At 34.1% G+C, this 17,123-nt stretch overlaps 1 protein-coding gene across 17 annotated transcripts in view; it reads right to left on the reverse strand.

Annotated features, from left to right (window-relative positions):
* Nucleotides 1–2,192: 2,192 nt before the first annotated feature.
* Nucleotides 2,193–17,123, reverse strand: part of LOC6619490 (protein unc-13 homolog A) — a 36,480-nt gene continuing 21,549 nt past the window's right edge. For 5 of the 17 annotated variants that reach the window (XM_032723791.1, XM_032723794.1, XM_032723796.1 and 2 more), the window contains 20 exons: nucleotides 17,100–17,108; nucleotides 15,200–15,274; nucleotides 14,806–15,025; nucleotides 14,624–14,744; nucleotides 13,453–13,559; nucleotides 10,375–10,516; nucleotides 8,934–9,258; nucleotides 8,582–8,854; nucleotides 8,361–8,519; nucleotides 8,183–8,308; nucleotides 7,413–7,580; nucleotides 7,073–7,354; nucleotides 5,348–5,569; nucleotides 5,096–5,262; nucleotides 4,737–5,028; nucleotides 4,318–4,675; nucleotides 3,408–3,506; nucleotides 3,179–3,341; nucleotides 2,986–3,112; nucleotides 2,193–2,920 (listed from right to left, as the gene is read on the reverse strand). In XM_032723791.1, the coding sequence (XP_032579682.1) occupies nucleotides 2,759–2,920; nucleotides 2,986–3,112; nucleotides 3,179–3,341; nucleotides 3,408–3,506; nucleotides 4,318–4,675; nucleotides 4,737–5,028; nucleotides 5,096–5,262; nucleotides 5,348–5,569; nucleotides 7,073–7,354; nucleotides 7,413–7,580; nucleotides 8,183–8,308; nucleotides 8,361–8,519; nucleotides 8,582–8,854; nucleotides 8,934–9,258; nucleotides 10,375–10,516; nucleotides 13,453–13,559; nucleotides 14,624–14,744; nucleotides 14,806–15,025; nucleotides 15,200–15,274; nucleotides 17,100–17,108 (3,597 nt within the window). In that variant the 3' untranslated portion in view covers nucleotides 2,193–2,758. The other 12 variants (XM_032723788.1, XM_032723805.1, XM_032723789.1 and 9 more) reach the window with 12 other exon arrangements.

Genomic DNA, 17,123 nt, shown 5'->3' on the forward strand with positions numbered 1-17,123 from the left:
CCGGAGTAAGCCGCGGCTGATAGAGCACATAATGGCGGACCTTCCCAAGGAGCGCTTGGAAGGATCTCATGCTTTTGAGGTGACTGGTATAGACTTCTGTGGACCCTTCTTTCACAAGTCGGATAGTCGCAACAAGCCCGCTGTTAAATGCTACGTCTGCGTGTTTATATGCTTTGCAACCAAGGCAGTGCACCTGGAGCTGATCAAGGATCTCTCGACAGCTGCGTTTCTGTGCGGACTCAAGAGGTTCATATGCACCCGGCGGAAGCCGAAGCAAATTTGGTCAGACAACGCCACCAACTTTGTCGGCGCCAAAAATGAACTTCTGGAGCTTCGAAGGTTATTTCTCAGCAGCGAGCATCAAGGCTCCGTTCAGAATTTTTGCCTTTCGGAGACGATTGACTGGCGGTTCATCCCTCCACGGTCGCCCCATTTCGGTGGACTTTGGGAGGCAGCGGTGAAAACGGCCAAACATCATTTCTACCGCGCTGTGGGTACGGCGGCTCTGACCTTCGACGAGCTGAGGACGCTGGTGTGCCACATCTCGGCAGTTATTAACTCCAGACCTTTAGTTCCCATTTCAGAGAACCCTGCCGATCTAGATGTCCTCACTCCGGCGCATTTTCTCAATGGTGGTCCGCCTTCATCGTTTGACGAGCCAGATATAACGGGCCTAAACTATAATCGGCTTGACTCTTGGCAGCGCATCTCCTTTCTTCAGCAAATATTTTGGTCGCGATGGAAGGAAGAGTACTTGACGTTGCTCCAGCAGCGTTCCAAGTGGCGCACCCCAAAGCCTGGCGTAGCCGTGGACAACGTCGTTCTTGTTAAGGACGAGAATCTACCCCCAATGAGATGGCCTTTGGCGAGAGTCATGCAGTTAATTCCTGGCAGAGACGGCGTCGCTCGAGTTGCAGAATTGAGGACCGCGTCTGGAGTAATAAGACGGGCAGTGAACAAGCTGTGTCTGCTTCCCCTTGAGGACTCTGTTGGAACACAAGCTTCCAACGGGGGGAGGATGTTGGGTCATGCAGCCGCCAAAATTGGGCAGTAGACTAATGTCAAACTTGTTAATATTTAAGCCAAATTAGCAGTAGCATGCCCATAGTGCAAACCGCTGCTCTCGCACGCATTTATCTGTGCGGCGCTCATTCCTTTGTTGTTGTTAGCTACCTACGCTAAGCTTGGGCGCTGCATTTCGGCTGCCTGCCCGCCAGTTGCAAATTCGTCGTGCTTCGGAAAAGAGTTACTTACTTATTGTCGCTATCGCTATTTCGCAAAATAAAACTGTCGTAGTAAAAACAAACTTTTTCGGTTTTTTATTATTCTCAACAGCTATTGAAAAAGCTCAATAGCTCAACAAGCCTACTTTCCCAAATAAGCTAAATACGAGAAAGTAATAAAAGAAAAGCTAACCCTATTCATTGAATCCCATAATATTTTTGGTTTCCGTAGCGAGCACAACACACTAATTAGAATTAAAAAAATTATCAAAAACAACTTTCTTCGTTCCAACTAAACTGGTATGGTCCTGACGCCTTTGACTCATAATCCATAAAATGTTATGTTTAAATTTTCACCCAGCGGTCATCAAAATTGTACACAATTTCCTAGAAAACAGATCCTTTGTTGTCCATTTATGAAAAGCCACACCTACGATAGTAAATATTCCCGCCGGTTGTCCCCAAGGCTCATGCTTATCCTCAATATTGTATAATATCTATACCTCCGATTTCCCAACTTTAATCCATTGCACAACATCAATCTCTCTTGATGACACAGCTGTTATCTGCTCTGGATCATCATTCTCTCACTCATTGGGTTAGCATTTACCCTCAGCAAGGATAAAACCAAGACTTCTTCAAGTATTATGTGCCAATGTGCCATACGATTAATGAGACTTTTCGTCCTTTTGGATAAGCTACCGGCTCTACCAAATCTAAGCTAGTGTCTGCATCTATTATTATACTATTATACGCCACCAGAGCTAGTTAAGAAGGTTTATATGTAATTATTTAGCCTCTACCGAGATCAGGATCACTAGAAACGAATGCTTGAAGTCTTTAAATTTTGTGAGTCAACAAATTGGAAAATTTAATTTATTGATGTAAAAAAAAGAGATTACTTTCATACTGTGAAGACCTGCACATCCACATGTAGAGGTTTGGTTAAGGGTCATCTTAACATGTTGATTATTATTTCCACGATTTACGTAATATACTTTATTTTATTGCAATAGAAAAAAATAAAGATTCACATGGACTTCTGTGAAGAATCTTTAACAAATGTTTTCAAGAATTACCAATTAATTATTATACAGGTACTTATTTACATAAATAGGAATGTGCGTGTTGTGAGTTTAGAATGTACAGATGATAATGAATTTAAAAATAACTAATTCAGTGTCTGCCCTGCATTATGTACAAATGTACAAGCGCCAAAAGACAGAAATAGTAGAATATTTTTTGAAAGTGTGAGTGCGCACTTTAAAATTGCTTAAAACATACATTTTTAACGTAATAAACGTATTATTTTTGTATACCTGACCAGACATACATATTATTTATCATACTTTAGGTTTAGATATATATTTATATTCATATGATTTCTTCTATTTGCATTGTTGCCTAGGATTTCTTGTAATAAAAACCTCTATAAAAAATAAATTCAAATAAAGTTGTTTTGTCAAATTAAACAATGTTATGTTGTATTTAATATTGTAGGAGTTTTGAGGATTTTGTAGTACGAGGTGCCCGATTTATGTGCCCATGGTTGGCTCCTGCCGTATTTCCGATTTCAGCTTGACAAATTCCTTGGCCACTTCATCATTATTTCGCTGTGACAAAATTCTTAAAATGGTCCAGCCTGTTTCGTCCATTTCAATTCGTCTCATTAAGGGTAGCCAGCATGCGACGGATCCCTATTATTTATAATAGAGATAAATGTACATTATTACTTTCGTAAGATTTTATTAGAACTGCATACCTTTTCCGATATATCTTTTAATGGAATTACAGCCACGCCCACAAGTCGGTCATCACGAGCAAAACAATAGTCCTTAACGCAAATGTGCAATTCAAAGAAGTCCAGCTGCTCCTCATTTCCAATGGTACTGGTATAAGTAAAATATATTATGAAAATTATGTTTTACCTTTTACCTTTTGATAAAGGGTCTTACAAGCTGAAAGATTCGTTGTATTTAGGCGACCAGTTGTTAGACTTCGACTTTGTAGCGAACTTTCTTTTTTTTTCTTGCAGGTGCGGTCCTATTAAATTAATGTCAACAAATGGTCTGAACATACCCGATGGTATTTGCCATTTAAGGTCATTAGCCGCAACAACTAAAGGTAAAAATGTAATGTCATATATGTGTATATGTATATATAATGACAATATTTTGAACTCACCTTTCACGTTTACTTTATGTTCACCGGTGCCTGGATGGGAAAATAAGTCTATTTGTACGGATATTTCCCCGACACTTTCCTCTGAGTTTTCTAGATCGACTACATATAAGTAATGAAAACAAAATAGAATTAACAAGATATATGAGTTCCTAGACATTCAGATACCCGATACTCAGCTTTTGCGAATGAGAGGGTGAAATTATAAATTTCTTTTGAAATATCGACACAAATTTTCAATTAAATACTATTTATTAAACATCAAAGCGTGACAGAATTTATGTTTATAAAATTACATATAATGCGGTGGCATTCCTGAAGTATATAATGATCAGTCAATTTGTATGAAAGCCAGCGAAATTTATAAAGCAGATTATCCTGCGATTCATCACTAAGACAAGCATTTAAACATCATCTCATACGTTCATACGCCCAAAAATTAAATCGCACATTAATCCGCAAAAAGAGGCCGTGTCTCTCAGAAAAAAATCGTTGGCAAATGTCCCTTCCCTTTGACTATGTTTCTTTTGGGATCTGCTGTGTAGAGAAGTCGCCGATGCAGCGATGCATTGTGAAATGGTTTAGAGTACGCTTGATCACAAATACGCTTGTGAGTTTGCAAAAAATGGTAATGTCTTTGGTATGACAGCTGGCGGCGGATTATGAGCCAAAGGGTAGACGTGGTCAAAATATCTTTGTTTACCCATAAAAAAAGGCAAAATACTTTCTCAAATAAAAAATAAAATAAGAATCCTAAACTTTCTCAACCCTAACGTGGAAGTTGATGACGCATTCCCAGAATTGACAACGTAATTAATGTATTACCAAAAATTGTAAAAATTTTAAAAATAAAAGTGTTTTAGAAAAAAGATGCCAACAGTCATTATGCAGGATCACTTAATGTTTCACTTACCTTCGTGAACTTGGCTAGATATAAAGGTTTTGATTAGTGTGTCGGTCATTTGTGTATATAAACTGAGTGCGTAACGTAAACTCTGAAGCTCGGGCGACTTTTCGAGAAATGTCTTTTTCAGTCCATTGCCACCCGCGTGAAAGTATTGTTTTATTGTATCTAATGCAACGTCAAGCACTGCGCATTGCTTGGGTGACAAGTTTTTTTCAACTTCTTTTGATATGTCCATTACCCCGCTCAGAGCACTCTTAACATCCTGTTTTCCTGCCATATGTGACTTGAACAAACGACCCATGTCTTCAATTTTTGCATTGGATGCCAAGTTTTTTGCATTGTCAGTAAGGTGTTTAAACATCATCTATTTAAAAAAGTAGATATTAGTTACATTACATTAAATTCCATAGAGTTATATAACGAACAGTTTTATCAGTCATAGGTGGTAAAACAATTGTTTTCTCTAATATTCGCATTACGATCTTCCATAACTCCTTTAGTAACCTCTTTAGCACGGTTTTTTCACATGATTGCGCATAGAGAGTTAAAGAGCCATCAAGTAAATCCATAAGCGGCCTTAAAACTTCATCGGCCTCAACGGCGACCGCGTTCCTTTGAGCTGCAAGATTACCAGCAGCAAGGGTTCCACTGCCTCCCTTAACAGAAAGCAGCATGTCTCCAAGTTCTCGCACTGATTGAGTTATTCGTGGCTCCAAACTAAAAATGTTTAATTTAAAAATATATTTTGTTCTGTATTGTAACCTTGATGTCTAGTGAAACTTACCTGATAGCGAATTGTGAAGCTAAGTCGTCCAACGCAGAGTTAAGATTTTGCTGTAGTTCTTTCAAAATATTGGCTGCATCTTCCTCTAGCTTATCCCCACCCATAGACTCAAACATTTTTTCTAGCTGCACCCTTAGTTGCTGAATGTTGTTCATAAGTATGCAAGCCTATTACCGCAGAGGGGAAAAATGGGGGCATAATCGTAATGGATACATGTCATCTAAATAAAAATGGAATTATTTTTCAACTCACAATTCTTTCATCCTTCATATGCTCTGGAAACTCAAGTTTCACAATATCCGCATAGGCTATTAGCACTTTTACGATTGTTTTAGCAAAACGCCTCATGTAACGTTTCCAAATTTCTGGATCAGGACACTCGAGTTTGCTAACAACATCGAAACATTGCGTCAATTGCGTAAAAACGTCGACTACAGAATTTGAAAAAAGCGCGTGCTCGCTGCTCTTTTGAAACTACAATACAATGCAAATAGTTTTAATTTCGGAACTGTTTATAATATGCATTTTATTATTCAAAGACCTGCTCAAGTAAACAAAATATTCATGCGCTGAAAATACTAGTTAGTAAAGTAAGTAAAGCAAGTAAAGTAAGTAAAGTAAGTAAAGTAAGTAAAGTAAGTAAAGTAAGTAAAGTAAGTAAAGTAAGTAAAGTAAGTAAAGTAAGTAAAGTAAGTAAAGTAAGTAAAGTAAGTAAAGTAAGTAAAGTAAGTAAAGTAAGTAAAGTAAGTAAAGTAAGTAAAGTAAGTAAAGTAAGTAAAGTAAGTAAAGTAAGTAAAGTAAGTAAAGTAAGTAAAGTAAGTAAAGTAAGTAAAGTAAGTAAAGTAAGTAAAGTAAGTAAAGTAAGTAAAGTAAGTAAAGTAAGTAAAGTAAGTAAAGTAAGTAAAGTAAGTAAAGTAAGTAAAGTAAGTAAAGTAAGTAAAGTAAGTAAAGTAAGTAAAGTAAGTAAAGTAAGTAAAGTATGTAAAGTAAGTAAAGTAAGTAAAGTAAAGTAAGTAAAGTAAGTAAAGTAAAGTAAGTAAAGTAAGTAAAGTAAGTAAAGTAATTAGTTAAGTAAGTAAATTAAGTAAAATAAGTAAAGTGAACTAAGAAAAAGCAAGTTTATAGGTAATATCCTCATCGGTTGAGGGATTTCCTACCAGCTGTTAGATCAGCCAATTTGAAAATATTAAAATAATTATAATTATATAATTATTATATTATAATTAAATATTATATTATAATTATATAACTATCAGATACCCGTTACTCAAATAGTGGAAATAAGAACGCGAAATTTCATAAATAAAATAAAATGAGAAAAAATAGTTTCAAATTGTTCAAAAGTGTGGGCGTGTTCGTTTTGGGCATTTTTTAGGTGTAAAGGGGGCGTGTAGTGTTTTTGGTATACCGACAGAAATTGGCAAGACGAACAATAAAACGAAGAAATTTCAAAACACATTTTAAAAGTATGGGCGTGGCAGTTTTCTGCGGTTTTTGGTTGTTAGTGTGGGCGTTTCTCTGGAAGCTGCTCTTTTATAGTTCCTGAGATCGTGGCGTTCATACGGACAGACGGACATGGCCATTTTGACTCGGCTAATGATCCTGGTCCGAAACGCTTCCATATGCCTGTTGCATACTTTTCAACGAAACTAATATACCCTTTTACTCTTCGAGTAACATCTTGTATGTGCAAGAGCTAAGCTTTTGACTTGACTTGACTTGTATCAATATAGTTATATATCAGGCTTAGGCACTTAGGGGATCATATCTCGCACTCAGAAAACTCAAAAATTAAACTTTTTTCCATGATGGTGAATGAAAGAGATATGGTTATAATTAACATAAAACGTAACAAGTAAATTATTCCCAAAATGATAAAAAAACTTAAAATTAAGTAATAAATAAATCTCATATCTTTATGAGATGCGTTCTCGAGCAGATCTCTTTAACGTAACGAAAGATTTTTATCAGTCTTACCCCGTCTTTTTTATCCCTCTTAAATGCGCCATGAAGGTATTCCAATGACACATCGTCATTTTCATTCAGCCACTGCATCACAAAAGGCTCGAACCATGCTGGGTAATCGGGAACCGCTCCTTTGTAGGGAGGCACCTCTTTGACGTAGTTACTATATAGCCACTTAACTCGAAAATGAAGGTTCATATAAGCCGATGACTTGCACAGACGATGCTGCTCATGCTCCTCAAGGGCGTACTTCATGTCCACAGCAAAGAGATGCCACATTGAAGATGCTGATAACTGCATACGTGCATTAAGGTAAAATTTGTATTCTCACTAGCAACAAAAATAAGTTTACCTGTCCAATATTTAGCTCTTGGGGAAATTGATTTAAAACCGTTCCGTAACTGTTTTTGTCTTCATCTATTACCGATACGATTAAAGCTATTAGCTTATGCCAAAAGTCGACGCTATCAAGCTTGGGTTCATGATCATCTGGGGCACGTTTTGCTTCGTTGGGATCAACCTATGTTTTGTAAGACAACAAGTTGTTCAATAAATAATACGTTTTTTTTTAAAGGGAAGGATTATATCTACCTGCAAATAATAGTTATCATAGCATTATAGGTACATAATGTACAATCTTCACCTAGCTAAACGTTCCCTAAAGCCCCAACTTTTCTATGCTCTATTTTTGATTTAAATATGTTTTTGAAAAAGACCGAAAACAAAAAACAATATATTTATATTAGTTAAAATATTAACTTAATTCTAAACCGCTCCATGCTATGTTTTATAAGTACACTATTTCATGGCCAATCAAATTTTCTGTTTTTTCAGGTCTTGTGCAGACAGGTCTACAGCAGACAAAGTAGATTAAATTACAGATTTTATTAGTGTTCTTAACAATTTCTATACCCAAAATATTTTGAAATTGTTGTGATAGGCGAAACACTCGACTATGGCGTTATTAAATTATTCGAAAATAATAACCGTTTTATATTCTGGCCATTACTACGGACCATATACGAAAGGCCTACGAACGGCATTGTCTGCACTTTTAAAATTATTTAAATTTTTAAATTATATTATATTTTATGCTCACCGACATATTTTATAAATTTTTACCTGAAATTCTCTGTTGTAGAGTTCATAACAATTTTCAAATAAAAATTGATAAGTGGATCTAAGGCATGCTTTAACACAATCCTTGACTACTGTACTTGCTCTCGGCGGGCTGGATAGCTCTTGTACCTAGGTTGGTAAATATATAATTAATTAGTATATATTTTTTATATAAAATTACCTTCATGCGGAAAAATGTTATGCTGGTCAATAAATCGACTGTAGATTTTAGATCCATTAGCTTTTCTGGACTCGATGCAGGAAAGTTATTTCTGTACATTGACAAATCGATCCTCAGTGAGTTGTGCAACTGGTCCAGCAACTTAACAAATTTTTCTTTCTAAGAAACAATAGGTTACCGTTTTAAATTAGTATAATAACTAATATTAATTCATTGATTACCCCAAAATTGCTGGCAGCAAATCTATCACTGGCCGATACAGCTGACGAAGCAGTCGTATGAGCATAATAAGCATTTATGTTTGCCAATAGGGTACTCATTACAGCGGGCACCCCAGGACATAGGTATTTAGCAGATAAGCAGTGGAAATGTGTCATAGCTTGATAAATATTCTCAATTCCATAACGCATAGAAAACTCGTCGACAATTTCTTCGGGTATTTCATCAAAATACAACTTCCAAGCATCGTCCCCTTTTTGAGTTGGCAACTTGACCTTTAATTTCGATTCAATTTGCATTACATGTGGTAGACAAAAACTTTATAATTAATAGATTACTCTGTTTATTACTTACCATTCCAGTATTTTCTTCACAAAGATAATGAAAGAGGTTCTCGTGTAAACAGGTATATTGTACATGGTAAGGAGCTACTTTTTCCTCGCCCTTTATTTCAACAGATATGTGAAGCCGTATCGCGCCTGACACGGCCGATTTATCTGTGCGCTTCTCCAGGTTGTACCATACATCCATTTCACCGGAAAGAGTACGAACCTCGATAATTGTTTGTCCCAAAAAGTCGTCCGACTCTCGAGTTAACTTCTGACGCAGCTTCGACTTTAGGTCATTGTCTTCGTCCCAAACACGAACTTTAATGCGGTCAGAGGAGTTGTGACACTCGCTACATCCCAATAAACAATAATTTATTTATTATAGTAACACAACATTTGTAAACACCTTATTATAATTTAAATATTTGCAATAATTTGGTAAATGTATATTATAAATTCAAGAAAATTGTGAAACGGTGACCAGCTTGTAATTCCTTTGCATTTAATTAATTGCGCTTACAGAGCTGTCTGATAGGGACAGGCGTGTTACATATCGTTGTCGCAAGTTATTCGTGTTCGAAATTCACTTACTGGACCTATGCTTCGTAACACGTGTTTTCTTTTCTAGAGTAGCACCTTTTACTCATCCTAAAGATCCATATCATCTTACTTTAAAATCATAGGGTAAGAATCTTGGATCTTCTTGTAAGTCTTCCTAAGGGTAATTTTTCAAAAGTTGTGTAAAATTTCAACGATTTAATTTTCTATATTGTAAACATTAACTACATCTAAAAAGTTAAAAAGTTGTCAGAAAGTTTGTTTTATTTGTTTTTTAACTGACTTTCAAGAGTCCCTTTTTATTACAGAAATTTGTTAGGAAATTTCTTTCGAAACACCTTCGGTTTCTTCTTTTTGTTAAATGCTTTTTACCCTTCCACCACCTAACAGTATCGGTTATAACGATAAAAAAATTGCTACGCTATGGTTTTGCCCTATTCAAAAAACAAATCAGGGTTCCACTTAATAGACATACATATGTATATTAAGACAGCTCTATATGAAACAAAGTATTTGTAGGGTTTGCTGAATGAATAATTTATACTGAGCCTTCAATTGGTATTTTACATTTTAATTCGAAAAAAAGGTTATGTATACTTTCACGTTTTTGGGCAATGTCAAGGCAAAGACGTTAGATACTATTCGTTATTCAAATATCTTTTTTGAAACTATAGTCTTGATAGTAAACTTTTCACAATGTCAAAAATATTGATCATTACAATGTCGCCCTTGACTAGATTAATTCTTAATGTGAATTCAGCCATAAAAAAACAATAGTGATCCTAATTTTAAAATATTTAGTATACATAAGTGAGAGTGCATTTTGGGTGTAATTATTGTATATAAGCATACACAATTCATATTGCGGAGTTTAAGGAAAGGATTCAATTTAGGGCACAAGTACTCACAAGTGAAACTTCTCGTTCCACACAGGGTTAAGTTCCTGCGGCATTGTTCGCGTTCGTTTTTTCACCTTGCTAACCTGCACCGTCACATATGGATCACTGGTACCGCTTTTATCCTTCGCTATCAGGCCTTGAGCACAAATCACTGCATCAAACCAGGTCAAATATAGTGGGTTCAACAATTCATCAGTTCATCGTTTCCAAAACCATAATCCGAAAACCAACAATTTGAAGTGTGGTTATCGAATATTGCATTACGATTAAAATTATGTTCCAGATTTTAGAGATTATCATTTTCATATAATTGTCGCCATTTTTGATTTGATGTTTGTGTTGATTGTAAAATAGTTACAATTTAAGATTTTGAAATTTTTTAATTTAATTTCAATGCGATTTTGGGGGTTGAAACGAAGAAGTATTATTATGTGCATTTTAACAATGATTAAATTTTGTTGGTTTTTATTTTCAGTGTTAGAAATTGATTTTCAAGGGAGAAAGAAGAAGAGAGAAAAACGGAGTCTTTTTAATAATGATCTTTAATAGCAGCTCAGCAGAAACAGTGCAGTGCTGCTGACTGGATTGCTCTGTCACATATACACATATGTATGTACATATACAAAATCACTAAGATAATATAAGTATATACATTTATGTACACATGATTGCTAGTCAGAAAGATGCAAGTGACATATGTACATAGGTAAGTGTTTAAGCTATGTACGTTGTATCGACAATATGCATGGTTATCAAACAAAAAACACTCAGTTCTGTACAAATACAAAAAACGAATTATATTAAAAGCACAATAGTTTAAAGCAATATGTATATCAAGTTAATTAATAATATTAGGTTCAAAAGATATAACTATTTAACATACACATGTAAAAAAAAGATACACCAACTTGCATTGAAACAGTGTACTATATGTATGTTTTAATATGTATGCTTTAGCAAAAACATACATACAAAAATGTAAATAACTGGGAACTGAACTGCGCTTATATGTACATATATATGTACGTCAATAAAGGGTAGAAAAAATGGTTTATAATCTTAAAGTCAAAAAAGGAGAAAAATAACAAATTCAATAAATATTTAGCAATCCCTGTCTTATTTGCATATTAATTTACATATGTTTAGTAATCGAACAACAAAATAATTGGGACGACTAATTCCTAGTAATAAATAAAATAATAAAATAATTATATTTTCGTTGCTCTTGATCAGGAATGTTCCTATTCGGTGTACATCAGATTTGATTAAAAACGCATTATTTAATCAAAATCGTATTACAGCATGGACATATAAGTTTCGGTTTGCCGAAGCAAGGTTTATTTCTTGTTACATTAAAGAATGTATTATATTTTGTGCATTATTGTCCATTCTATTTTTCTCTAAAAATCCTATAATTATTAAATAGTTATTAGTAGAGTCAGGAGAATTTTTTGCCAAATCATAGGGGATTCTTTTTTATGTCATTCCTATCCGCTTAGAAGAAAAAAACAAGAATTGGCCTGTGTCAGGAGAAAGTTTTCTTTTACGCTTTCAAGAAATCATGGAATCTCATAGGATAAACGCAGTACAGAATAACATCAATCATTGAAATATTTATGGACCAGTATCTAGTATAAATAATGCTTTAAAAATAATAACATAGATATTCTGACGCTTCTTTAATTTAAAAACACACAAAGCCGGAAGTGAAACCCGCTATAATTTTAAATACTTTAATACTTTTCCTATTCATTTAAAATATTTAGTTGTGAATAAAATATTACTATAGATATGAAAACATAACATCCAGTTTTTTTTTAATTTTTTAAAAATCCATTTGCATGTATGTTTTAATAATACATTTTATAGTAAAAGGAAAACCAATTCGAATATTAGTTTAAAAAGTTTGTGTGGAAAATGATAGCAACAGCAATTATGACTAAATGCCTTAAATGTGATTTGAAACAAAAATAATACGCGTGTGAATAGACAATACATACATTTACAATTTGGCTGCGGGGTACAATAATACATAAAAGAATACGTTTATTAATCAAATAAGCAGAAATTTATTTACAAAAAATATACGGAAAAGCATCAACCCAATACCTTTCTTTAGAAACCTTTAATTAAATATAGAAATGTAATGCCAATATCAGAAATAATATTTTGTTCAAGTAATGCACCGAATTTTTGGTTTTTATCTTGAAAACAATAAAAAAATTTGGTCTTAATTGGTGTATCAAAAAGTTTTTTTACAAATCGACAGAAATTTGCAGACTAATAAGAAAGTTCAAAAATATGAAATCATTTTCCAAAAGCATAGGTGTGGGCATCATGGGTGGTTTGTAGGCGTTAGAGTGAGCGCGGCAACATTAAGAAACAAAAGCTACTCCTATGTAGAGTAAAAGAGTATACTAGATTCGTTGAAAAGTATGTAACAGGCAGTAGGAAGCGTTTCCGACCATATAAAGTATATATATTCTTGATCAGGATCAATAGCCGAGTCGATCTGACCATGTCCGTATGAACGTCGAGATCTCAGGAACTATAAAAGCTAGAAGGTTGAGATTCAGCATACAGATTCTAGAGATCCATATTGTCACGCCCACTCTAACGCCCTAACATTTATGAAACACAGTCGAGTAAATTTCCATCGATTTGCCAAAAAACTTTTTGCCACGCCCACTCTAAAGCCGCCAAACCGGTCAATATTCCCCAATATCTATCGATATCCCAGAAAAATTATAAAAATTTCGCGTTCGCACTTACACTAGCTGAGTAACGGGTATCTGATAGTCGGAGAACTCGAATGAAAGAAATTGTAAAAAATAATACAATTTAAATATCGTTTTCGAAAAGTACAGTAAGCTAAGGTTTACCCTGTTTTCCCGTATCACGTAAAAATTATGCATTTATTTATTTTAATCTCAAGACCAAGAAAACAGACCCTTTGATTTAAAGTAATTGGTAGGAATTCAGTTTGTAGTGGTAAAATTGGAAAAAATTTAAGATGAAATAAAAGAATTAAATTATAAGACAACATAAAAATGAGGTAAGCAATGCCAAATGGCTTTGTTTGTGTACCTGTAATTGTTAGTTTGCATGACCACTTAGATGTTCCCTCAACTGTTGCGTGCTCAGCCTGCTCTAATGAATCTATGTGTGTATCGGGATCCACACCGAATGTCATCCTTAAATTAAATTAGTTACATATATTTTTGATTTGGGTTTTTAGACTTTGCAAGAAAAATGTTTAAATATCAAAAATTTGTATTTGCCAGACGGTCCGCACACTTATTTACCCTGTACCCAGTATTAGACATTACTAGAAGTATAAATTATTATATCATAACACTAAAGAGGACTGTTCAATTTATATCTTAGTGACTCTATTTGTGTTTACCTTAGCAAAAGCTGAAAAACTGAATCTTACATGTTAGGGCGAGCCCATACATAAAATTAGGCCGCGAGGCTAATATAATACTGGCGCCATTTATAACCAAATTACAAGCTTTTGTTCTTTGCCACATAAGATTATCGACTACTGAATAATAAATAAAATTGTAATATTTTTGAATAGAAATAAACTCGCAGCTTATTTTATATATGGATTCATGTATACATGTATGTAATGCGTACATGCATATCACACACTTTTAAAATACAAAGGTTAAATACAGTTACACAAAATCGCACATTCCTTATTGTAAACCAATGTTGTATTTTTATATACATACCAATATAATATAATGCGAATTGCAAATACATGTTGTATTTTTATATACATACCAATATAATAATAATGAATACAGCGTGTCATTCCAATGCGAATTGCAAATACATTCACATACATCCAACTTAAATTAAACCGACAACAGAAAACTAGGACGGTGAGAGGGAACTTTCAAACCTGTGATTGCTATTTTGGCCGACCACTTGCTTGTACCATCCAGGACGCTTTGCTTCACAGCCTTCATATGACCGGTATGACTCTTCTCCTCAACGCTGAATACGGCTCTAGTGAATGAATGCCATTTTAAAGTTAACTTTCTTTTGTGTGTAATAGTTCTGGCCGCTTGCCAAACTAGCTTACTTATTTCAGTATGTAAGATTTGGAGTTTGCATAACATCAAGTATTTTTTCGTTTAGATTATCTTAACTACCCCCACTTAAGGTTTTGAAATTAAAATAATTAAAGGCTTTATCACTGTAATTATACGCACTAGTCAACTTGTACTATTGAATGTAATATTACCTAATCAACTCAAAAATTTCCGGCTTCTCTCGTTCACGTTGCTTCATACGATCTTTCATCGCTGTAATAATCGAGTTAGCCTTGTCTTCCGCGCCGTGCTTTGAGCTCTTTTCGGCGGCACCTTTGGTTGTAGGATACAATTTATAGATTTTTAATTGTACACGTGTGTTTAATATACTTACGCTGCAGGCAGTCCGCATTCAGCAGGTCCTTACACTTTTCATGACACTTTACACCGCACTCAGTGCATCGCACCCCTTGTCGTGCTATTCCCCACAAAAGACCCTCACACTCGTAGCAGTACGTTGGTGACGTGGCAGTCCATAACAAAAAATTATGGGGAGTTGTTGAGGATATAGGGTATATCAGGGCTTGTAGAGCTTTTTTGTACACGTGCATTTTCTATGGATTGGAAACAGATAACGATGGATTACAAAAAAATCAAAAAACATTTTTTATATAGTTAAATATTGTTTGGGGAAAATGGTACATCACGGAATTTTATTAAATTCCTTTCAGTGGTAGTTTTGTTAAAAGTTCAGAAATACACTTCAAAAATTAACCAAAAGGCCTTACCAGATCTTCGTCATTCAGCGTTGCACGTGGAACAGCAGATGTGAGTCCAGCATTTCGTTTTGTAGCAGCCATGGTCTAAAGAGACGTAACGAGGAAGTAGACATCAATAAGTTCATTTTAAGGACTTAGTAATTCTTTTTTTTTATTAATTAAAAGATCTCTATTCAATCTCGGCGTTAAAATATAAAAGCCAAATAAACGTTCTTTATCGCAGCTCTACTGAAGATACTTAAGTATATTTAATTACGCTTTTAGCTTCAAAATAATAAGTAAAAGCGTAACAGGCAGAATGCAAACACAAATCAATAAAATAATGAGAGTTTTGAGATAAATACAATTAAAAGTGCAGGGATTTTTATGTATGAGTATCATTGGTATACTTTCTATAATATTATAATAATTGTAAACGACTGTAATTTAAGATTTTTGTAATGATCTTTCTATGCTTTATAATAGATATACTTTCAAACGTGTACGTGTTTTATCTACCAACCGTGGTCTCGACATTTTCTTGCAAACTTAGGAGATTACATTGATCCATTTTCGCGGGCGCATTTAGATAATTCGCCTGATAGCCGGTGACCAAAAGAATCAAACATTATTAATTACTCTCGAATTACGTAAGTTGCAGCATTAAACATATTAATTTTTTAAATAAACAACGTCGTCAATTACATTATTTTTAATTAAAAATTGGGATTTTACTTAAGCAATTTCAGCTTCTGGGATGACAGATATATATTTTTGTATGCCATTTAGTTTACTGGCTTCCGCACGACATCGAATTTAGTTAATCCTGAATTATATTCTACGCTACAATCGATTGGAAAGTTTGCAATAGAAGAAATGAATGAGGCCAAATACATTGGTACATTTTCCTTTTTTTTACGAATACAACTATTTTGACATTTCGTCCCTATATAGAAATTACCAAGATTTTGATTAAATTCTAAGCGTTTTTTTGTTTTTTATTTTGTTGTTTAAAATAAAAGAAGATTGATTTCTAAAACTCATTTTTGATATTTTGCAGTTAACAAAAACTTTAGAGGGCCCTACTAGTGCGATGTTAAACAAAATTAGCATTTTAACGGTGTTATGATGACTACCAAACTATTGTCTGAAATCCTGAATAAACTACAGTGTATTTTTGTACTCATGCATGAAATTATATATTAAATACAAAAATTTAATATTATATTAATAAATATTATTATTAAAACATTATTTATTCCTTGGTTTATTTTTAAAATGTATTTTTTTAAATGTATTCATAACCATTTATAGTTGGTGTCCTTCTGTATTTCCTTTGTGCTTCAGAGTACGTCAATGAGGTAAACTAAAATCCTAGAGGTCCACGTAAACAAAAATATAATATATTCATACTTTTATTGTGCTCGGTTTGTCTTTGTGACAATCTTCTGAAACAATCTTGCTCAGCACAGGCATCATTAGTATCTGAATGCTTTATCTAGGTCTTATAGTTTGCGAGCTCTCGACGTTCTAGACGGGCGGACAGACGGACATGGCCGGATCGACTATGCTACTGATCCTGCTCAAAAGCTTTCTATACTCAAAATTGGGTAAAGACGCAATTCACCCTTACATTATTAAATGTTAATTTGGACTATTTAATTGCTCTTTATAATGGATTATTAACAGATTTCGTTCCACAGCAGGGTTTTTGTTATTCTTCGTTCGCATACCACACTGATATTAGTGGCTAATTCTTAAATTTGTGTTTTATGGAGTCTAAAGTGCTAAACTACATTTAAAATAAAGACAACAATACAATATTGCATATTTCAGTGAATTTAAAAGGTTAATAGAAAATATGTTTAATATAAAATGGCTAGTTAACATTTTGTAATAACTTTTTTTATTAAAAATCTTCAGTCTATACCTTGAGAACCTGCCGTCCATAAAA

Source organism: Drosophila sechellia, chromosome 4 (genome assembly GCF_004382195.2).
Source record: "Drosophila sechellia strain sech25 chromosome 4, ASM438219v1, whole genome shotgun sequence".
Classification (NCBI taxonomy): Eukaryota; Metazoa; Arthropoda; class Insecta; order Diptera; family Drosophilidae; genus Drosophila; species Drosophila sechellia.